Source organism: Abramis brama (genome assembly GCF_963993115.1).
Source record: "Abramis brama genome assembly, chromosome: 17".
NCBI classification, from domain to species: Eukaryota; Metazoa; Chordata; class Actinopteri; order Cypriniformes; family Leuciscidae; genus Abramis; species Abramis brama.
The window spans coordinates 17,839,379-17,864,500 of record NC_139979.1 but is presented as its reverse complement, the minus strand read 5'-3'; the positions used below and the strand labels follow the sequence as shown (position 1 = coordinate 17,864,500).

The 25,122-nt window shown below is 37.4% G+C and overlaps 2 protein-coding genes across 2 annotated transcripts; both read left to right on the top strand.

Annotated features, from left to right (window-relative positions):
- Positions 1-1,629: 1,629 nt before the first annotated feature.
- efna1b (ephrin-A1b) lies at positions 1,630-12,639 on the top strand. The gene is made up of 5 exons (XM_084088077.1): positions 1,630-1,942; positions 10,440-10,735; positions 11,113-11,178; positions 11,291-11,386; positions 11,541-12,639. Exons 1-5 carry the CDS (start codon positions 1,845-1,847, stop codon positions 11,660-11,662), a joined length of 678 nt encoding a protein of 225 aa, XP_083944203.1. The 5' UTR covers positions 1,630-1,844; the 3' UTR covers positions 11,663-12,639.
- A 1,429-nt stretch (positions 12,640-14,068) lies between these two features.
- On the top strand, positions 14,069-21,624 carry slc50a1 (solute carrier family 50 member 1). Its single transcript, XM_084087983.1, has 6 exons — positions 14,069-14,291; positions 14,934-15,011; positions 15,151-15,274; positions 15,574-15,735; positions 19,290-19,409; positions 19,492-21,624. Exons 1-6 carry the CDS (start codon positions 14,224-14,226, stop codon positions 19,600-19,602), a joined length of 663 nt encoding a protein of 220 aa, XP_083944109.1. The 5' UTR covers positions 14,069-14,223; the 3' UTR covers positions 19,603-21,624.
- The last annotated feature ends 3,498 nt before the right edge of the window (positions 21,625-25,122 follow it).

Sequence of the window (25,122 nt, the reverse complement as noted above, 5' to 3'; positions counted from 1 at the left end):
GTTATTCAAATGCGGCCTTTGTTCAGCCACCGCTCTGAACGCTGGATAACTGCCCATTCATACTCATACACACACACATACACACAAGTGGACAGTATGGCCCAACAAATTCTAAACAGTCTTACACAGATCTCCACACTTTATAGACAGCATCGGCTACTGTGTAGGAGGGAAGTGAGAGAACAAAAAAGACAGTGTGTACTAGAGCAAAGAAAAGAGAGAATAAGATTGAGAGGAATTTCAGCTTCTGTCCTAGACTGTGATAGGGCTCAGTGCTCGATGCCAAGCCCGACTGTAAAGGAAAGCCTGCTGTGGGTAGATCTGTTCCTGAACATTTGCTCCGAGCTCTACCTCCTACGCCGATGGAGCTCATAAGCATACTTTATTCTGCAACTCTCAGACTGAATAAAAACTGCATATCCATAATGTCCCTGTTCACCTGGGCGAAGGTGACGCATTGCTCTCAAAGCAGACGGAAATGCACCCTCACTCATATACACTCAGCTTTGACTAATCGTCCCAAACTGAAGCCTTCAACAACATGGAGCATGTATGAGCCTGCCCAGCCCTGCCTAGCCCAGCCCAAAATAGTCCGCAGGTAGACACACTTTCCACTCGGCTCATCTTATACCCTCAAGTCAAAAAGACCTGGGCAAAAGAGAGGATAATTGCTTTCCACTGTGACCCTAAGATGAGTATTTAAGGTCTGGATTAGAGGGACCCTCCTGAGGAGGTGGGATGAGGGGGGAAAGCCCTGATGACTAGTGCTGATGTCATAATAAGGTTATCAGGTGTAAAAGGGGATTTTGCGGATTACAGTTTTTCTGATTGATACCCAGGAAAAGCCCGCTTTGTTTGTTTTTCTACACAATGCATCGTAATGTTTCCAAATGTAATATTTCATAACTGAAAAACACTGCCCACGCTAAATTACTCAACTTGCTGTCATAATGATTAATGCGGAACAGGGTTATATCCAGTAAACAGGTAGGCTACACTAGAAATATAGCCATTTCAGACTTGCATTCAGGAAAACCTGAAAAAAGATTAAAAATATTATTATTAAAAATAAATAAAAGTAAAATGACCAATTAAACAATGAACAAAATAAGAAATTGGGTTACTTTATAATAAAAACAAATATTTGTATATTTACTTATAATATAAAAAGTTTAGTATGCATATAAAGGATGTCAGTTATAGTCAGACAACTAAATTTTAATATTAAAATGCTGATTTATTTCAGGGCTTTTATTGTTATTATACAGTTGTTATTATTATTAGAAATATTTTGGTCAACTGAAATAAAGCTGAAATAATACACACACACACACACACATATATATATATACACATATATAACTGGAAATAAACTAAAGCTGAACAAAAAACTGGTAATACAAAAATAACGAAAAAGACAAAGCACAAAATGACTAAAAATAACATCAGAATAGGCTTTCAATAAAAACTATAGTGTATAAATGAAACTAAAATAGCACTGATTTACAGTAATTGTCATCAGTCTGTTTACTTCAATTGACAGCCTGTGCGTAGAGGCGTGTCGACATAAAAAGCGTCCTTGTTTTCATTGGCTGCTTGCACTTGAAGGCGTGGCTTATGTAGCTTATTGATAAAGAGGACTGAGCGCACATTTCTTCAGACTTTACCGCGACTGTTTCTGCTAGAGACTCGCATGCAAACCTGTTATTCAAGTAAACCGAATCAATAGTGTTTCAACGATTCTTGCACTGCAGTAGTGCACATTTATATTTTCATCTTCAACGTGCAAAACAATCCTTTGCACTCGTAGATATTCCTTTGAAGAGCATTAAATCCCGGACTCAATGGATTTTCTGTGTCTGGTGTGTGTTGCAGTGAGCGTCAGCGCCTGGTACGCGTCTGCGGAGCGACACAGTGTTTACTGGAACAGCTCGAACGCAAAGTAAGTATTTTACTGCATTCTCCTTTATTTGTGTGAAACCTCTCCGATGTTTTCCACCTTTATGTAAATAATTTCCCCTTTATATGATGTAGCTCTTGTTGGTATTCTTCTGTGATATCTGAAATCTCTGTATAGCTATCACAAGTTGTAAAAGCTTGGAGCCTATGTAAACTATAGCCATAAAGTACGCAGTATTATTAAATGAATTACGTAGGTTATATGCACTGCATTAACAGTCTAAATAGTTTCATCTTATTTTATCTGGTGTAGCCTATGCAATGTTTTGTTGCAGTTTCTCGTTATTTGCTCCTACTGTTTTCATTCTGTGTTTAGATTAATGAAACGCATAACTCTGACTTTTAACTTGGCAAATCATTACCCTGGCTCGCAAGTTATGTTAGTTCAAGTTGTTTACGCTTTCAGGTTAGTTATCACACACTTCATTGCTTTGATTATTATCTCTGCCTCTCGTCTAACCTTTAACATGTACAGTATTAGTGAATGACATGATAATTACTGTATAAGAGACAGCAGCTGGGAAGAAACCAGACAGATGGACAGACAGATCAGCCTAAATATACATGCACACATGTTAGTTTTACTACTTGTGTGGGCATTTTATTGACACCCTGTCTTACTAGATGATATTTACCATACTTTATCCTTCACACAAACCTGTAGATGTACATGAAAACGTTTTTTTTTTTTTTAATGTAGCCAATTTTTTTCAGATACATAGGCTACACAAAGCAATAAATAAACAGACATGAGCACACTGGACTAAAATATCTAGTAGTAGCTTGCGCTTTTTATGGGAGGTATCTTGTTACTCTTAGTATGATATTAAGTTGTTACTGATACAGATTACACCGTTACAGCACTTTGATGTGTGTTTCATCAAATGATTGCATTTGTAATCTCTCCTCGTAGTGAAGAAGGACGGGTCACCAGGCACTTTCCAGAGATCAATATGAATGACAGCAATCAGAGTGATTTATTAGGCTTTTAGCAGGAAATTCGAGAACAAGAAAACGGGCTTTTGTGGATATCAGAAGCTTGTTGACCGTAAAACAGAACCTTTGGCCATGTGCTGGCATCTTTTTTCCCGCTTCTCATTGTCATTGACTTGACTGGATTTTTCACGTACACCATGATAAACCTGTTGTCATAAAAGTTAACTGGTGATAACTGAACTGAATCCGTGCTCACGGTCATGACCCGATTGGAAGTTTTCATGATGTCACAGGTGATTCACACCGTATGTTGTGATTCAGTCAGCTTTCGGTGAGTAATTTATCAATGTCGTAGTTGCGCAACATGAGTGTACCAGCCTTAACCAGACACGGTCTCAGAAGAGCCTGGCTCAATATCAGCCAGCAGAGAGAGATCGAGAGAGAAGCAGCAGCTGTTCCTGAAGACAGACAGAAGGAGGGATAGCTTCAAGAAATCATGTAATAGAGACCAAACTCTTTTTAGGACCTGCTGTGAAAAGAATGAGGTGGAAGAGACAGGGATGGAGTAATAGGAGCTGCTTGGATCTGGGTATAAAAAAGAAGGATTGGTAATTTGAGTTAGAGACTTCTATGGAGATGGAGAAAAAGAGTTGGAGGGGATTATGTGGCAGCAGTCTGGTGTGTTGTCCGGTCCCTAATCCCGACATGGACCACATCCACGGAAAGGGTTGCGTAAGCACAACAAGAATCGTTTGTAATAACGAAACGCTAAGCCCTCAGAAAATCTCTACATTAAAAATCTGTGCGGATCTCTACTTTTAAAGCTCTCATTCTTGCACACATACACAGAGACCATGGCAATGTTGTTCTGTTAGCATTGAAAAGGTTAGAAACAAACACCCACACATCAAAACTAGAATTGTAAATATAATCCCTTCTTGAGCTAGTCATAATCTGGCAGGTGTGGTGGGAACTGTGTTTTCACTATGTATTTATCCAAGTTAAATCTTTCTCATTAATCTTACATTCTAAGAAAAAAGAAAAAATTGCCATTAATCAGGTTTTCGGGTTTCTCCTTTTGCTTTTGACTTCCATCAAAGCCAGTGATTGTTCAATCAGTCTGTGAAACTCAATTAGTTAGTAAGTAAGTGCACTAGTCAGGCTCGACTAATCAATGGCAGATAGATGTTAAATATTAATTGGCGTGATCACCTAGTTCTCCCTGTTGTGTAAAAGCGTTTGCACGAAAACAAACACAAACGCACACTAGACTGTTTTTGTACCTGAATGGGTGTGAGTGGACAGTAATGATTTAATCTTCTGCACGTGGCCTTTGGCGAGCTGATGCTCTGGTTTGACGGGTATGTGCGTGAGTCTGTGCCCCGAGGAGACTGGATTTTCAGGTCCGGATTGACATATGGACGTTGTTTTCGCCGATCTGTTTTTGTGCTCGACGCATGCCTACGCTTGCACGCTGAGCGCACTGAAGGGGAAGTGTACAGTCTCGTCATGTTAGCATCATCAAATCATTACTCTCGAACCTGAATCATGTGTTTATTTTCGCATATGTGTTGTCATATGCATTTGTGTTCCCTCGTCAAAGTTTTGCTGGCTCGCATGCAGGGGGAATGTGCGATTAGGGTATATTTAGTAGACTGGGATTCCTTCCAACAAACATGTTGCTATACTTGACCTTTCAGCTGTCCACTCATTGTCCACTCCATTTCCTCTTTGTCCATCCCTTCCTAGCCAGATTCACTTTGTTTGATCTTTTACATGTATCTGAGCCTTTAGTGCTGTGTTGTCTTGAGGAGGGGAGTAGACAGATCAGCATTCGTATCCAGACAGATTCCACAGACAGGCTATAAATCTATCTTCTTTACACAGACACACACACACACCCCTGTTCTTTGTTTCTGGCTCATAGATGCACGCAAAAACAGCCGGCTATGTAGGCAGGGCTGTAATCTGTAAAACGGACGGTTCAGCCTCAGATTATACACAGATGTGTGTAATCTGGCTGAATGACCCATTCACACAGAAATCACTGTATATATTTATAGACCCCGGTGTAATCCAGTGCTGTATAATCCCGATTTACACAGAAATGGATGTGTATGGAAAATATAATCCATAATTCCACAAAGCATTATAGAATGTTCTACCATCTACGTAGTTGATTGATTACGAAACCGTAGCTCTTTCCGGATCATATCTGTTGTGTTTTTCCACAGATTAGAGTTCCAATTTAGGGTTTCAACTGGTTAAGTAATGATGATTAATAATCGGCAGAAATAATCTGATGTTCCAGGTTAAGTTTTTATGTATATAAATGACCCTGGGCCTGTTTTTACATTTCTTGCTGTGTTTCCCACTCATTTTAACCCTTAAAGCCCCTTATTCTGAGCTCTTCCTCTCTTCTCCTTATCTCCAGCCCAGGCTTCCTTACTATTTCTCTTTATATGTCCTTATACCCTCCCTGCTCCATCTTTCCGTCCACTTTTTTTTCCCACACAGCCCCCTTTGTCTATCTTGTTCTGTCCCTGATTACTATTTTGATTCTCACTGCCCTGTTGAGTTGGAGTTTTCCTGTTTTTCTGTCTGTAGTCTGCTAGATTGTGTAATTGTCGGTGTAGTAAAGTGTGTGACCTCACAAATGTAAACAAAAGAACCAGAAACTTGTTTCCTGGTGTTACTTATTTACCTCAAGTCAAGCGTTTGCCTTCACCGTCTTCAGCAGCTCACTGTCGCCACCTACAGAATGCTTACATCACTTAATGATCATTTTTATGTCTCTCAGTGACTATATTGCTTTCAGTTTATTATTTCATAGGTACTTTTTTGTGATAAAGGTGCTGACTTTGAATAAAACTCACAGTATGCTACCAAACAACAAGCTAGTGTATCAACAGGCAATTAGCATCCATTTAAAAGTGAAAGACAAAGGGAGGAGGGGGAAATCAGGCATTTGTAAGGAACGGACTGAGAAAGATAGGACGGGGGATGGGTGACGGGTTAGAGGTCAGATAGAAAGAAAGGAATGTTTCTCCAAAAAATTAGCCTGAATGAAGAGGCCCAGGTTTATAATGTGATTTTAAACAGAATGGGAAAAGAAAGAGGGTGGAGAAGATGGAGGAAGGGGGGTGGAAGATAGAAAGATATATATAAAATATAAATAGATAGGGGTGGAGCAAAAGGACAGTGATGGATAGGGTGAAATTTTGGTTGTCTGCTCTAAACTCACACAAAATGTCACTGAAATAGCCTAATATCTGTGTAATCACTGGAGAAAAATGTGAAATCCAATAACTTGTTAAAACAATGTAATATGGGTTCAATAATTTAAAAAAGATTTTTTTTTAAAAAATCTCTAGGAAATGGAAAAGGTAGGCCTACTGGTCATTTGGATATCTGTTAAGTTTACAGACATTTCCTTTAACCCTAAAACACAACATAAAGCAGAGTATAATTCAAAATATAGGTGAATTGGACAATTCCTTCATATTAACACAATAAAATGGACCCTAAAGACTAGAGTGTATGTGAGACCATCATTATTCTCTGTTGACCTAAAACTTTGTAACCTCAAGACTTTGTCATATGCATATCATGACTTTAACATCCTACCCCCACTCCATCTTGACTTGAAACATGTATCTGTAAACCCCCACCCCCACTTTAACCCCCGCTAACGGGCCGTATTGGATAAGTCCGGTGCTGGTGAATAGCAGCGGTGTGATCCGTGTGCTCAGTGTGATAATCCCTGGTTTGGAAGAGCGGATTAGCTGGCTGGCATTCCAACCCGTTCCGCTACATCTGGGGTAATTACCAGCATGCAATCGACGGGAAGGACAATACGAGAACATACTGCTCGGAAAGAAAGTGAGAGAGCGGTGAGGTTAAAAGGACTTAGTGGTGACTTAGCACCTTGAACCTGTCAGACTGTAACGGGACGAAGGCGCAAGACTGAGACGTCTCTGTATATTATACTCGTAGTGGAGAAAGAAAGCCAGACAGACAAACATAGCGTGAAAGCTTCGTGCACGCGCTTGAACAGACAGGTTTTATTACTTGATAGTGTGAGAACAAGCCACTAAAATAGGATCATAATACTTGTCATGACAAGCAGCAGGTCTTAAAGGTTTTCAGTAACCGAGCCCTCAACTCTGTTTGTGTGTGTGTGTGTGTGTCAACTGCTGACAGCGAGCATAGTGCAGTTGGCAGTGAGTACATCTGCTCTGAAGCACACAGCTCTGACCGTCTCTCAGTGTGTGTGTGTGTGTGTGTGTGTCCTGCTGACTGTGTAAGGGTGTGTCTGAAAAATATGACCCTGAACTTTGACATTACTGACCCGCCTGACAGCTTGAAACATTCAGCCAAAAGTGAAAGAGGGGGAGCGCAGACAAACTATTGAAGGGAAAGGGGACAAACACGTATCTGAGAGCAAGTTAAGCTTTAGTTTTACATATAAAGTAGTTTTTTATGTATTTGAAAGTCTATTATGCTCACCATGGCTGCATTTATTTGACCACAAATACAGTAAAACAGCAGTGTTGTGAGTTTTCTATTTTAATATATTTTCAGCATCATTACTCCAGTCTTCAGTGTCACATGATCCTTCAGAAATCATTCTAATATGCGGATTTGGTGAACAAGAAAATGTTCTTATTATTATCAATATTGGAAACAGTTGTGCTTCTTAATATTTTTGTGGAACTCGTGCATTTTTACAGGATTCTTTTAATATGAAGTTCAAAAGAACAGAATTTATTTGAAACACATTTTTTTTGTGTAATAGTGTAAAAGTCTTTACCGGTTTTTTTTAAAAGACTGACACTTGCATAAGATGAAGACTCCATACATATAGGAGGTCGGCTCATTCGACCAACCTTATTAGTCTGCGTAAACAAATTACTGAGTGCAACTTTAAACTCAAAGTCTTTAAGCCCACACGCAAACATTTAAACACAGGCTCCTCTGTGTCTTGTGATAAACAGATTAATGGCGTGGCCCCCAGGGGCCGCAGGTACAGACACTCCCCTGAAATGTGTGCTGTTTACATGGATCCGTGCCCCTCTTACAACTCAACAGCGTCACTCTCACGCTCGGCCCTTCACAGAGCCAAGTGTCACACGGGAAACAGTGGCCACTGCGGCGTTTGAAGTGACCGCTCGCCAGGAGGAAAAGCACAACAGAGCTGCTCTGGGATTGTTTGAGCTATCGTCGGCTGGCCTTGCATCAGCTCAGAGAGATTAGACAGGCATGGGAATCATAGTGTGAGGGCCCAACAGACCCTTTCAGTATGAAATTAAACTTAGAGATGCACAGATAATCCAATTCTATTCTGATAAATGGCCAATTAATGTTCTATACTATTTTGTCAAAATAAATGAAAAATAAAACACTGCAAACTAAGTAATTTTAAGTGCTATAAGAGTATTTTGGCATTACAGCATTATAATGTACAGAATAAAAAACATTTATTTGATTGATTGATGATTATTATTATATTTAAAGAAAATATATGGCATCACAACATGATATAAAATTAGCTGAATTGGTTAAATATTACATTTAACCTTTGTATAATTAAAATGTAACAATATAATAGACCTAATGTTTAGTAATACAATTATTTTCCCCATACATAAACATAATGATGTTTCATGACATTCATCAGGAATATTTATGTATATTAGCCAATATAATAATGTTTTATATTAGCCAATAACCGATATGGTACCAATATATTGTGCATCTCAAGGCAAAGAGATCAGACCAGTGCCTTAGGCTGATGTACGGGGGATGAGTTAATGGCACCCAATTTGTGGTGTTGTCTTGATCTTGCCACCAGGTTTCAAACAGCTCCAGATCAGCCGCTTCAAAGGGACTTCAGAGGAAGTGAGACGGGGCAATCAACCACACAGTCTAGTTCCCAAGAAAAACAGCGAAACTAAAACCGCCGAAACCGTTCTGACACTGATTTCTGTTTTAGAATCACTTTGACCATTTAGCATCTCTCATCAGTTCTGATGTGTTGATTGGCATATTGAATACGCATAAAAAAAACACCGCTTTCCCACACACAGAAAAGTCAGCTGGCTTAGCAAGGCGTGCACCCTGTCTTTTGAACACACTGCTGATTAGAAGCCGTGCGAGACTGACTCTAATCTCTGCATTAAGCGGGGCTAATGAGCGCAGTGATGTGTATGTTTACCCCCCGTCTGAATAGACCGCCAGGCTGTTTAGACAGGTCGGCCAATGCTTACTGCAGAGGCACAGTGGGAAAGAGACAGAGATGAAGGGGGTTGAAGTGGACAACAGGGGGCCCGTCAGGAGCCTGTGTGTCTGTCCGTCATTTAACCACTGCTCCTGATGGCAACAACAACAAATACATGTGCCAAAAGGGAGAAAGTAATAGAGCAAAGGGCAATATGGGGGGAAAGAGGCCGCCTTGTGTTTTGATGGCGGTTCACGTGAGGGCCGTGTGAGTAAATGTTATGGTAAAGTGATTGGGTTTGATGATATTGGGTATATGGAAATGTATCATTTATAACAATCACAAAGCTAATCAGCCAATGTGGTTTGAACAGGGGCATTGTATGGTCAAAGCGGGGGTGAGCGTATTAAGGAAAAAACGTTGTGATTTATTCAGATATGTTGCGTTATTCAGAAATGTGAGACAAAATTCACAATAATAAATCAATGACAACATGAAAGCACAACATACTGAAAGGCCTGTGGATTTGTCATTTGTACATCTGGTAACAGCAGCAGGGAAGCTCAGATCAGACGAAAATGAGAAAAGCAAATGAGACGACAATAAAAGGAGAGACAGACAGAGAGGAGGCTGTGAAAACATGTAGAGCCAATTCAGAGAGCCAGTCAGTCTAAGCGGCTCCATCTCTGTTACCAAGAGAACAAGGAAGAGGTCGTGATGGATCACACAAAGTCAAGGGATTTTCACAGAAAAAAAGTTTTAACAAAAAGTATTTTAGAGCTGTCAAAGTAAATATATATATAATTTATATTAAGTTTATATATATAAACCCCCCTATATGGGGTTCCCCTCAAGCATATTTGTGTGACAAAATTAAAAGGGAGATTCAAGTTCATTCTAAAATGTAAAGTGAAATACGTGAGCAGAATAAAACAAAGCAAAATGCTTATGGAAATCTTTTCATTGAGGACTTTAAGAAAAACACAGTTGAACAATTTCCCTAAACACTCCTTCACCCAACGTGACACGAAAATGCAGAGTAGAAAGAAAAGAAAAAGAAAAAGGGATTGTACAGGGTGTTTCACCCAAATAAAAGCAGCAGGTGAAGGGTGATCACACGTTACACGCCCACACGTGCATCAGGGTGTAGCTCTCGCTTTTGCTTTGCACCGATGACGCTTGCCTGGGGCCGTTTCGTGTCACTGTTTCTGTTTGTTTGTGAACATAAAGTTTCTTTTTGGAGCCATTTTATTCCTGAGGTGTGTCTGTGTTTTGAAGGTTGACAGCCATTCATGGATTTTTTTTTTTTTCACTTTTCTTCCAGCTTCCTATGGGATGATTACACCGTGGATGTCCGCATTAATGACTACCTGGACATCATCTGCCCTCACTACGCACGGGGCGAGATCCCATCCCAGGAGGCCGAGCGGTACGTGCTCTATATGGTGGAGCTGGAGGACTATGAGAACTGCAAGCCGCAGTCCTTCGACCAGCTGCGCTGGGAGTGTTCCAGACCTTTCGCTCCTCACGCTCCAGAGAAGTTCTCGGAGAAGTTCCAGCGCTTCACTCCCTTCACTCTGGGCAAGGAGTTTCGCCAGGGAGAGAGTTACTACTATATTTGTAAGTATCCACGTCTGTATTTGTGAGAGTATGCAAAACTAAAACTTTGAAGTTTGTGTGTTAAAATTAAACACACAAAGTGCATGTTGTGTGACCAACAAATTGTCATGTCATGTGGTGTGACTCCCCAAAGTCAGGATATTTGTGAAACAATATTTGATTCAATTTTTTCAATATTTATTATATGTGCACTAAGCTATTACTTTTTACACCATATGTCATAAAATTTTCCTTTTCCTTGAATTTCAAAACCTTATGAAACCAACGTAAATACAAAATGCTTGTTTTAGCATTTAATAACACATTCAATTATTTATTATTATTTCAATTATAGTACTACAGATTCCGATTCTAAATTTTCACTCTGTTTTCCACAGCCAAACCTCTTCACCATCATGGACAGGAGTGTTTGAGACTGAAGGTGGATGTTGTTGGATCTCACGGTAAGTCAAATCAGCTCTTGCATTACCAACTAGACATTTCTGCGATCTTTACTGAATTACAAGGACAACCAAAGCCTTACTTACAGTCCAACTATATAATTTAATATTCTAGGCTCCAAGAACAAGAAAAAGATAGTTGAGAAGGATGATGAAATGGAAATAAAGGCTGCTGGAGGAGTACACAACCCATCAAACAGGCTTCCGGCAGGTGAGAACTTCTTTTCCTCGCTTTTGGCAGCGTGTCCATTTGCTTTAGAAAAAGATGTGGAATTTTTGGACTTTTCAAGCCGAGGTGTTAGAGTGACTTTACGCAAGTTACACGGTCGCGAAATGTACTCATCATGCTTCTCCTCTACTTTCAGATGACCCTATTGCCATGATCCCAGTTGTTCAGAGGAGCGTGGGCAGTTCGGGTGTTCGTGTGTCTCCCGTCTCAAGTTTCGTCACGTTGATCTCTATACTCATCTTTCTGCTCCTCCACTGAGCCTGATATAAGAAGACTTTATGGACTCACAACAGACTTTAATGCCGGTGCTGGTTACCGGCTCTGAAAATGGATTTTCTATGAAGAATTTTTATACAAACTGAAGTTTTGGTGCTGGTGTGCATGTTGCTGAGTGACGTGTTTGCATTTGTGTTCGTGAGAGTGATGTGACCAGAGAAAGGTGTTTTTGAAGAACCTTTTCTCTTTTTTTTTTTTAAGAGTATTTACCGTTCTATAATTCTGTTCCCCCATCAGCAGTTTTTATTTTACTTTTGTAGACCGTATGTGCTCATTTTTCCTGAAAATTCTTCACAAATCTATTTACCAATGTGATTCAGAACAATCCTTAAAGTCGGGAGAGCTTGTTTTGTAACTATCGGCTGTAGAACTGGAATTGTGATCACAAGGGAGAACAATAGGCTAGATATTGTGTTTGATAGAGACCTTTGCTCTACTGTACTGATTTGAGCCAAAGATCACAGGATTTCTCTTAAAGCTGACCCTGACCTTGCACCTTATAAAGAATTGATGTTCGTGCATATAACAGTGTTTGTAAATCTAGAACAGCTATCGAACAGTTTCCTGTGTTTTGGATCTCGTGTTGCTGTAGTTTCAGTTGGTTTCTGTGATGTAATGTGAACACACCCTACAAAATGTACTGGAATTATGTTATATGAGATCAGATTTGTTTTCTTTCATAACACAACATTTGGTTTTGAACAGGAATGATCGGTTGTGCTGTTTGTGAGTGAGTGAGTGAGCGAGCGAGAGAGAGAGAAGCTGGCCTTCTGACAGAGAGCACGACATGCACAAACAATTTAAAACGGTTCAATGAATTCTTTCAAATAAGTTAAAAGAACAATTTCTTTTTGTAAAAAGTTATTTTGTACTGTATTGGTTTATAAACTTGTAAATAGTTGTGTAAAAATGTACATATTAAGAGTTATATAAAATAAAGACATTTGTTAATTATGAAATTGTGTGGAATGTTTATTTTTAATAAATATTGTTCAATTGATTCAAAGAAAACAAAGTTTTGGAGCAGCACAGACAGATTCTCTGTGCAATTTGTTGAGGCCTCAGAGTAAAGTTTAACACTGTCAAAACACCACCATCAAACTTTCTTCCTGTCCTCTTTCGTTCCCTTTTCATCTCTTTTTCATGGTCAGGACTTCACAGCTTTTAACCAAACATTCGGATGGGGTTGAGATGAATGAAAGAAAAGTGGCACTTGGGTGCCAGGACGTAACTTGCACATTTTTCTTGGCACTCGCAGCTTTTTTTTTGACATTTGAAAACATTCAACACAAGATACATTGGACTCACAATGTATAGGTCTTTCTCAGCTTTGGCCATTTTTGCACCCCTGGACTTGTAGAAAACATTTTTTAATAATTCTGAGAGGAGAATTTTGTCTTGTTTTGGTCTTTGGTCTTTTTCATAGTTGGCATTTTATGTATCCTAAATACAATTAATTTTTTCACAGTTTTTGCACATTTTGACTAAATTACATAATACATACAAATTTAAAAATAGATATTTAATTTATTTGATTTTATATACAGTATGTCTCATTTAATCTCAGGCATGCTCTTTGCTGACAAAACATTTTCATAAGGGATGCAATTGTGATATAAATCAATATTTAATTGTTGAAAAATTATATTAAATTTGTTTATGTTTAGATCACTTTGTATGGGTTTTCATAAAGATGCAATAATTCTATAGTTCCTATAATATTTTCTATAATTATTTTCATGAATCACAGATTAAGATCATTAAATGCAAAAATAGGGTGCATGGTTTCCAAGACTGTATTGATACATTTAGCATACAACAAAGATGAAACTACAACTACAACATGCATGTATTCAGTGTAGTTAAAACACCTTTCGAAGCCCAGGAGTGCAGAAACTAATTTATTTCAGAAAGCGGTTGTGCTTTGGACAGAGCTCTATACCTCAAGCGTGTATACTTTTAAAAACTTCAGCGTTTTAAATCTCAATATATTATAAACAATATGGTGGCAACCATCTTAAAATAACTCCGTTGGAATCACCTACGCCTCTTATTTCACTACACAACAGGACTCTGGAAGAATGATTCGAAGCTATGTGCAAAATCTCTTCAATGAATGACAGACAAAAATGCCATGAAACTTTCTGCTTTGGGCTGGACCATCACCCTTACCATGTGTGTGTGTGTGTGTGTTGTTCTGTTTTGTTTTTTCTTCAGAATTTTGTATCAACACGAAAAATATATATCCTCGTTGAAGTATGCCATAAATGTTTGTACTTGAATTCTGTTTAATAAAAAAAATAAAAAATAAAAAAAATAAAATAAACTACACAACCGGACTACAAAATGACGATCAGCAGCATCATTCTGTAAATAACCAATCAGAGTGAAGGAAGCTGTTCAACATTGATTACAAACACGGAAACAGAGAAGTGGACGTCAGCGTTACATGAGTGCTGGATTCATAGGTTTTGTAAATATAATTTATTTGCTTGATTGCACAGCGGTACAGAAGCACAGCTCAGTTTTCGATTTTTCAGTCTATGGATTTTCTGCAGCTGCTATCATGTGCGTGCATCATATTCACCGTCGGGATGTTCACGACGGGATTGTAAGTTACTTTAATTTCTACTACTTCAGGACTTGATATGACAAATCATATTTGACAGTTACCATGTAGCTGAGCAAAAATGTGCACGCCTACAGATTTAATAATGTTCTTGTCTAGTGGCATTTCGTGCCTTCCTCGGGTTTTCTGTAAATACTTTGATTAAACAAATTTCTATATTAAACTTTTATTTATCAACTGTAGTGGTTGCAACTATAATGTTGTTGCGCCTAAGAGTGGCTGCCAGCCTTCACTCAAATTCAATAAACGTTCTGCGAACATACTATAATTTTTGGTACAACAGCAAATCTAACTTGATATTAGCCAACACTGTTAGCGAGAAGAGCTCACAATATTAAGATTTTACAATATTAACAATAACTAGTAAATATAGTATTTTGCCTGAAACTATAGTGCATTTTAAACATCTTTATTATGTATATGTTTGTAAGTTGACCATATAAACATTTTGAGGCTGTGCGGGGCAAATTAATTTCACTATCTGGATAAATTGACAAAATATTTCAGCTCGGCAAAATATGAAGCTTTTAAATAGAATTTGCATAACCTGTTGTATCTGCTATGCCAGTAAGTTATGCTGTCTTCCAAGGAAATATTTCTCACATGCCGTTTCTGTGTTTGCAGGACAGACTTGAAGAAAATGAAGGCCACACAGTCTTCAGATAACGTTCAGTTTCTGCCCTTCCTTACCACATGCTTAAAGTATGTATTTGCTATTTGACATCAGCCGTTCTTGTTAGTTATTGCATACAACTTCATGTATGTGATGGTCATCATGCATTGAAATCCATATGCAAGTCCATTCAGTCTGAATGATCATTTTGTGTGTGTGTGTTTTTAGTAATCTAGGTTGGCTTTACTATGGATTACTGAAGGGAGATGGGACGGTGATCATTGTAAACGTCATTGGGGCATCTTTACAGACCTTATACATCATCACCTACTGTCATTATACCAAAGAGAAGGTTTGTCATTTAGTGATTGTCATGGATTATGCAGTGGGGTCTGGAATTTAAGACCTCTAGCTTCTTTTTAGCTTTTTTCTAATTTAATACAATATTTTAATTACAAATTAAATGACCAGCATAACAGTTTGATTAAAAAGGTGAAATGAAAAAATAAATACAATATTTTTGTCGTCTATTACATTAGCAGAATAACGGTTTGACTTTATTTAATATTTTCAATTGCACAATATCAACTGTATATACAACAAATATGATGAATATTTTTCAAAGGTATGCTGTTCCTGTGTGTGTTTCAGAGGCGAGTGTTCACACAGACGCTGGTGATGGTGATTGTGCTGTGTGTGGGCTGGGTGTATTTCACTATGGTGCTTCCTCCTGGAGAAGCTCAACTCTCTCAGCTGGGTCTCGCTTGCAGTGTGTTCACCATCAGCATGTACCTCTCTCCGCTCACTGATCTTGTGAGTACACACACACACACCTATGCCTATAACCAGCATTAATCATGTTTAAACCACAGTCAGCATGTACCTGCATGTATTTAAAGATAGGGTAGGTAATGTTTTTTATATACACTTTTTATTAAACTGGTTGAAACCTTCTTCATATCCTGATAGCAATCGATAATAGAAGTGGTCTAAATATTAAAAAATGTACATATATCTTCTGAGGAAGTCTCAGGACCAAAACATGTTCGTCCAATCATTGCATTCCGTCTGAATGCAATAATAGGATGTCATACCTGGCTGTCAATGTATGTATTTACTTTGTTTACAATGTATGTACTGACTATACTTTATACTTTACATAAAACTTTAGACATAATCTTGGATTTACACATGAAACGGTACGTAGTGCAGTGGTACAGAAGTCAGAGCCAAAGAGACATTCAGGGCAAAACCATGCAAACAGGGACAGTGCAAGATGAAAGATAAAAAATGTCCAGTGCACATAGAAATACATAAAGATGAAAAGAACGTATTTAGAAGTCTAATAGCGTATTACCAGGACTGTCAATGACACGCATGGCAGAGTAAATGACAGATTACATTTATGTAAATCTTTACTTATGTAGAGTGTTACGTACGTTTTATGTAAATTATTTACTTGCGGTACATAAACAATATAACAAAAATCAAAACATAATATGTGATAAAATAACAAAAAGACTGATAATGAAGAATAAGCCTATAAAAAAATAAAGCCTGAGAAAAATATAAAAATGACAGGAATACCACCACATAATAATTTTTTTGTAACTGTTTATTTATTTAAAAAAATTTAAACAAAACACTGTTACATAACATTTACTTATAATATTAATAATGAAAAGTTAATAAACAAACAAAAAAAACAACAACAATGAATAAGAAAATAAAAGAAAATACAAAGTAAAAATAAATACAAAAGTCCCTGACAGCACTTCAGTAAATAAATATACCACATACCAGTACAGCTGTCATTTTCTCAAATATATATATACAGTCGTGCCCAGAATTAATGGCACCCCTGGTAAATATGATCAAAAATGGCTGTAAAAAATAAATCTGCATCGTTTATCCTTTTGATCTTTCATTCAAAAAATTGGCAAAAATCTAACCTTTCACTGAAGTAAAATAATTGAAAATGGGGGGGAAATCACATTATAAAATAAATGTTTTTCTCCAAAACACATTGGCCACAATTATTCATACCCCCTAGAATTTTTTATGAATAAAATATCTCTGAAGTATATTCCCATTAATATTTACCTTTTTTAGCACACCAGGGTGACTAGGAACATGAAATTGTCCAGCTATGATTTCTTGTTTCACAGGAGTTTAAATAGGAGGAAACACAAATTCCCTTGCTCATCCATCACAATGAATGAAACCAAAGAATATAGTTCTGATGTGCAGCAAAAGATTGTTGAACTTCACAAAATAGAAAGTGGCTGTAAGAAAATAGCTAAAGAATTGAAAATCCCCATTTTGACCATCAGGGCAATAATTAAGAAGTTCCAATCAACTAAAGATGTTACGATTCTGCCAGGAATAGGACATGTGTCTATATTGTCTTAATGCACGGCGAGGAGGAGAGTTTGAGTGGCCAAAGACTCTCCAAGGATCACCGATGGAGAATTGCAGAGATTAGTTGAGTCTTGGGGTCAGAAAGCCTATAAAAAAAAATCAAACAACCCCTACATCCCCACATGTTGTTTGGGAGGGTTTCAAGAAAAATTCTCAAACTCCAGAACAAACTCCAGCATATTCAGTGGTCAGACACGACTGGAACTTCAAACGGCACAGGGTTCTGTGGTCAGATGAAACTAAAAAAGAGCTTTTTGGCAGCAAACACACTAGATGGGTTTGGTGCACACAAGGATAAGAAGTACCCCATGTGTACAATTTAATATACCACTGGATCTTTAATGTTGTGGGCCTATTTTTCTGCCGGAGGTCCTGGACTTCTTGTTCAGATACATGGCATCGTGGATTCTATCAAATATCAACAGATAAAAAATCTAAACCTGACGCCTTCTGCTAGAAATCTTATAATGGGCCGTGGTTGGATCTTCCATCAGGACAACGATCCAAAACAAACATCAAAATCAACACAAAAATATGTTAGGGAGCACAAAATGAAGCTTCTGCCATGACCGTCCCAGTTCCCTGACCTGATGAGTGCAGTGAACTGAAGAGAAGAAGCACCAACATGGATCTGGGAATCTAAAGGATCTGGAGAGATTCTGTATGGAGGAATGATCTCAGATCTCTTGTCAGTTATTCTCCAAACTCATCAGGCATTATAGGAGAAGACTCAGAGCTGTTATCTTGGCAAAAGGAGATTGCAAAAAGGTATTTAATAAAAGGGTATGAATAATTGTGGCCAACGTGTTTTGGAGAAAAACATTTATTTTATAATGTGATTTCCCCCCCCCCACACACACACACTTTCAATTCTTTTACTTAAATGAAAGGTTAGGATTTTGCCAATTTTTTGAATGAAAGATCAAAAGGATAAACGATGCAGATTTATTTTTTACAGCCATTTTTTATCATATTTACCAGGGGTATGATTAATTCTGGGCTCGACTGTATATATACTGTATCTGTTTCAGTCTTTGTGTCCATTCTGTCACAGTGGGTTCATGCACCTTCATCCAGTTCACAGTGATTATCTTCCTGGCTGCCATTAATAATATGTAATACAAATAAGTGGGATTTACTGAACTGATCCAAGGGGAAAGCATCAAGCAAAAAAAAAGATATTGGGTGCATTGATATATCTCTTCATAAAATATCACTAATTTCCTTTTTAATCCCCTTCCAATACACCCAGAATATATGCACATAGTCCCCCACCATCCCACAGTCCCTCCAGCATTGTGATAATGGCAAATAATAAAACATTTAAAGTTATGTAATTGCATGCATCACCAAATATTACATATTAAAAGGTAAACGTTATTGCATACATTTATGTCATCTGTGACACCATGACATATTTCATAAAGCATACATCAACTCTAAAATAATTGTACATTTGTCCTTATCTTGTTTTTTTTGTTTGTTTTTTCCAGTAAAATGGTGTGAAGTCTTGTAGTAACATTCCAGCATTCCATCTTTTCTTAATCACTCCATCCATCCTTCTTTTCTGTGCCCTCTCGCAGTCTCCATCTTCCTGTTTTGGATCTTTCCCTCTTCCATATTTATCAGTCCAGCTCTTGTCTATCTGTCCTGTGCCCTGTGGTGTATTTCCTGTCATTCTCGTACCTCCTTTTGTTGCTTCCTGTTTTTCCCTCCATCATTCCCTCCTGTCTGCGAGTGTCAATAGCAGCTTGTTATAAGAGAGACAATGCGTGAGTGTAAATAACAAGGTCTGGTTGGAGTGGGTCTGGACACCAGTTTGAGTCCTGCCTGCATCATGTTTCAATTCTCTGTGCTTTCTATCAGTAAAAAGTAGCAAAAGCATCTTTCTCCTCTCAAAAAAAACAAAACAAAAAAAAAACATTTGTGTTCTTCATTTCCACTAGTTGGATATTGTGCGAACGGGGTCTGTGGAGCGCTTGTCTTTTTCCCTGACTGTCGCTACGTTCTTCACATCAACATCATGGACGCTGTATGGCCTTCAGCTCCAAGACTATTATATCATGGTAAGACGATGAAGAGACTGTCCTGAGACAGTGGTTTGAGGTAAAGGAAAAAGTGTCATATTTTTTTTTTTTTGTTTTTCAGGTACCCAACACCCCTGGCATCTTTACTAGCCTCATCCGCTTCTTCCTTTTCTGGCGGTTCGGAGCTGTCATTCCAAACAAGCCCTCCTATAATAAACTCATCCAAATCTGAGAGGAACTCAAACATCTAGTGAAATTCAGTGAAGTCAGACTATTTTCACTTTATCTTTGTCTTTAGTTAAAGGGATAGTTTGCCCAAAAATGATATTGCTTTTACCATTTACTCTCATGTTGTTCCAGATCTTTCTTTCATCAGTGGAACATAAAAGAAGAAATAGACATTGGAAATCAATGGTAACCAAAACTGTCTGGCTACCAACATTCTTCAGAATATATTCTTTTGTGTTCCACAGACAAAATAAAGTAATAAAGGCTTGAAACAACATGAGGGTAAGTAAATGATGACTTGAATGATGAGAACTTTTTAAATGAAATATAAAGTGAAATATCTCTTTAATTAAAGGAATGTTACTCCCCGCCCCAAAATAAAAATCTGAATGTACGTATTATTCCAATCCCGTATGACTTTATTTCTGCTCACAAAAGAGGACAATGTTTTTCCCCTGCAATTTCAAAGAATTGTGACTGGAGCTTTTAGTTTTTAAAAAGCACCATCTAAGGATCATACTATATTAGTCATCATATCACACACTATGTTCCAGGTTTTCTGAAGCCATAAGTTTTGTGTGACATTTTAAGACAAAAATATTGATCTTAGCTCTTTTTGGGACCTGTTTCTTGAACAGAATGAGTGATCTTTTAATGAATCTAATGATTCGTCTGAATGAGTCATTCTCAAATATGATGGATCCGGTTCTTGAGCTCACTGGTGTGGAAGATTATCAGACTATCTTATGTATTTTAGATCTATTTTATGATACTTTTATGGCTTGAAAGTTCCTGTACCTATTCTTTGTAGTTGGATGGAAAAGAATTTCCTCAGAATTTCTTTGTCCTGCCTGGAAGAGTCCTCAGATTTTGAAAGAAAAAAAGTCATACAGGTTTGGAACAACATGAGGATGAGTAAATAATGACAGACAGTACATTCGTTTCTGGTATATTTTTAAATTCTGTGTGAGTGACAGTTTTGGGATGAGGATTCTTGTTTGGCAGGTATTTCTTAGTTAATAAGTGTTGAAATCTGCAAACATGACACACCCCAAACCAAGAGCTCAAACATTTCCTGTTTCAGCCCTTTCTTTTGAAACGATGTGTTAATATTAAGCAGGTGTCTTTTTTATCTTGGGTAGGATACATACAGTTCCGAGTGGCCTTTAGGAAAGTGTCGCATTCTGTTACTTAAGTAATACATGTAGTGTTTACAGAATCGCTCATTACTCACAGACTACATTCTTATAGTATCATTCTTAATTGTGTCCAAATGGCAGTTTGGCAGCTATTTAATTGCGTCCCAACTCCAAATGAAACTTTATGTATAGAAACAGAAAATTAGTTTGACTGAATGACGTTGGATTAAGGATATCTGTCTCTGAGATTATAGCAAATCTTGCGCACATCTGTTTACAGTTCTTGTTTTGTAGTTGAAAGCGCCTTTTCTCTAATCATTCTCACTGTCAGAACACCATATACTTTACAATAAGCCGATGAAAATAAACAATAACTTTAACACATTCCCCTCTCTCAGAGAACACCAAAGTCACACAAAATCTGATGGTTTTAATCATGTGAGTTGCGGTGAATATGGAGAAGAATAATTATCAAATTCACTAAGTTACATATTCATAACCCATAAGCTGGCGAGATGAAAATCTTAAGCAGTCGTTGGCTGTTAATGTTGTTTTGCATATTCTCTAGGTCTTACTGTACATCATTCGGTACTTTATTCACAGAAGTCTTTTCAAGTCTCCAAGACTTGGCTTTGTGAATAAAAATGATCAATATGTTGATTTAAAACATTTAAACTTTGTTTTATTGTTGTATTGTTTATGGCTTCTGTGTTGTACGATTATGTTTTGTGTTTTACATTAAGCTTAAATGTCTTTATGTTTCTTTGTACCATTTTATATCCTATGCAACACTGTATATTATATCAGAGGGGATTTAGGGGGAGGTTCTTTCTGGAGTTTCTGAAAAAAAAAAAAATAATTGCTCAAATAAATCTTTATATAACATAGCCTTCAATGTTTGGCTGAGACTGAGAGAAGAAGTTATGAGAGCTTAGCAGGGGAATGTGAGAGGATTTTGTTCTGGTCTCAAAGAGGATCAGCACTGATTGTGAGCAATGAAAACTAAAATACGCCGAAAAGCCGAGGCGTAACGCGTACTGACAGACATTTTAATTTCTGTGGGAAATAACAGCACTTTTATCTCCCGCTATTAGGTGTTTGGTTTTGTAGAGCTCTCTGTGTTTTTGAGTGTGTGTGTGTTGTTTGCTTGTTTGTAGTTTGCCTTGGTTAACATGAGCGAGTGGGAACCGTGTGTTCGCTGTTTCTCAGTGCCTATGGAGTTTTATATGCTTTTCCTGCCTGCCTCTCAGAGAAAGACATGAAAGGCGAAAAGGATTGGTGATTGTTCATCAGGAGAGTGTGTTTTTGAAAGAATTAGTGATTGGCAAAACCTCTTTTGTGAGAGAAACAATGATGACTATGGCAGTCTCACGCATGAAGACAAAAGCACTTTTTAGTCTTCAGCCATGTTTGTGTAAATGTGAACATGTAAGAAGATTAGTGGTTCTCAAACCAAAATGGGTCACATGTCCATTCTGCTGTGATAGTGAGAGGGTCACAGACAGCAGGGAAAATGCAACAAACCATTTAATCATGTATAAGTTTGACTGTAAATATAAATAAGCTTGTCAAACTTTACAGTACCAGTCAAAAGGTGTTTCATTTTTTTGAAAGCAGTCTCTTAATTTGAATTGATCAAAAATACATTAAGAACAGTGATACTGTGAAATATTACAAATTAAATGAACTGGTTTCTGTTGTAATATATGCAAAATGCAATTTATTCCTGTGATCAAAGCATGTATTCTCAGCATCTTTACTCCAGTCTTCAGTGTCACATGATCCTCCAGAAATCATTTTAAGATAATTTCTTATTATCAATGTTGAAAACAGTTTTAGCTGATTTCTTTATAATTGTTTTTAAAAATCATGATACACTGCAAGTTAATACAGGGTAATACAGTACTGTTTTTACAGTATTTTTGTACATAAACAGGCTTGGTGAGATTAAGAGACTACTTTAAAAAACCCTTAATGTGTCCAAACTTTTGACTGGTAGGGTACTGTATATAGTAATGTAGTATATAATCTATATATTTTAGGAATGGAGAAGTTGCATTTTTTTTAAATAAAATAAAACTTCAGTAAAACTGAGTTTTATATAATAATATTTCACATGATTACTGGTTTTACTGTATTTATTTGTAAAAAATAAAAATGTAGACCAGGTGATGATAAGAGACTTCTTTCAAAAACATTAAAGGGATAGTTCACCCAAAAATGAATAATTCTGTCTTCATTTTTACACACCCTTTTCTAAACCTGTATTGACATCCATAGTATGAAAAAAAAATAAAAAATACTATGGATGTCATTGGGAACTGAAAACTGTTAGGTTACAAACATTCTTCATAATATCTTCTTTTAATTTCCGCAGAACAAAGAAACTTATATAGGTTTGGAACAGCTTGAGGGTGAAATTAATTTTCATTTTTGGGTGAACTATCTTTTGAATGGTATGCTCATTTTTTCTATTCAACCGATGACGTTAAAATTGTTGCATATTATGTGGCCTATACAGATTAAACTATTGATTTAAGGGGCATTTTCCTTTTCTTCTCTACGCTTTTGATGCTCTTACACCACTTAATGAAATATCTGGGTCCTGAAGCAAAACCAGTTGAGTGTGTGTGTGCTATATACAAATCCATTATTAATTGTTAATAATTATGCCTTCAGCATATTTTTTAAATTATACCAATAATTGAAACAAACTTTAAAATAAAAATACAATCATATTTGAGTTGAAAACAGAAAGCAACTTTCATGCATGAACCTGCTGAAATAATCAATTTCCTTATATCAAGGAGATAAAGGAGAAGTCCATAATTTGCAAGAAAATAAATATTGAATTGACAATGATTTGGTCAGAGACCGTCGTCATTTTCCCAATATGAAAAATGACACCCACACCATGACAAGCTCCTCAGGCTGAAACGATTTAGTGTAATTACAGTGTAAACCGTCTCTGTTACACAATAGACAGATAAATAAACAGACGGGGGATGGACGGTCAGGAGTAATGGATGGCCGCGTGGAGACAGAAAGACTAGACAACACTCACAATGCTCAAATGTGTGTGTGTGCTGCTGTATGGTGTCCAGTGTTTCTTGATGGGACACTTGTGTGACGGCATCCAGGCAAATGTGTTTATTATGAATCACATCTGATTGATCTCGGACACTTCGCTCCGTTCTCATCACTAACAGCGCAGTAGCCGCGGTGTGGTGTGTACGTGTGGGAGTGTGTATTAGTGTATGTTTAATCAGCGCAACAATGGGAGTCTACTGCAAAACAGGATACCCCTGTTTCCTGCAGCAGAGACTGTCTCTGGGATACACACACAAACATACACACCACCTTAAACCTGTCTAGGTTGCTAACTATGCATTTTCTCAGTGACTTTTTCAGTCATTCAGATGAACACATGATCAATGATTAGTTTTTTTGTTTTTATGCATGTCAGAATGCATCATAAATTCTGCTCATGAATGAGACTGTCTGATTCTTGAGTACGGAGACAGCAGAGACTCTAGAACTAAAAAAAGATGCAAACTATTTTATGTTTCTGGCGTTTCTGCACTGGAAAAGCAATTGTTACCTTAAGCATGTTTCTACTTGATCTAACCTTAAAAGGGACTTTTGTAGGTTTAAACTAGTCAGGTTTAGTCATATTAAAATCCCCAAAACATTTTTTTTTTTTTTTTTGAGGAATCATGGCAGTAATACAGACCATATAATTAAAATATTAATTATAATTAAAAATATATCTATAAAACTGAGTGCTGAGCTTGTGATGAAGGCTGAATTTGATACTGCCTGTTTAAATTAACCAATGTTTTCAAAAACAAATGATGGTGTAAACCAAAAACAAATGAAACCTTTTGAATTATTGAGTGATATTATTTTGGCATTATTTTTAATTATATTATATCACATTACATTGCATTATATACGAAATCTGCAAAAGAAGAAGAAATCTCAGAGAAGTGAAGATAGTTCCAGCATCATGTGTTTGCATAATTTTGTCCGACATTTTGTAAAACATACATTTTGAAGTGTGACTTAAGATACGTCTTGTCGTCTGTGCATCTCAGTGATGATAAATGTGCAGAAGGCGCACTTTCAACTTTTGTTTGCTGAACTCTTGAAAAACAGTAGTGTGTGTTTGCTGCATCAGCATGCTGGCGTGTGTGTGTGCGTGCGTGTGTGTGTGTGTGTGTGTGTGTGTGCGCGTGCAAAGTCAGCTCATATGTTTCAGCTTTCAGCAAGTAAAACACACCTGTGAGAGCTCCAGCTGTTGTTTTGAAGAGCCTGAACAAGGGAAGCAGAGACAGAGGAAGAGGAATGTGCTGCTCACCCCTTTTTTCCTTCAGCCCTTCTCC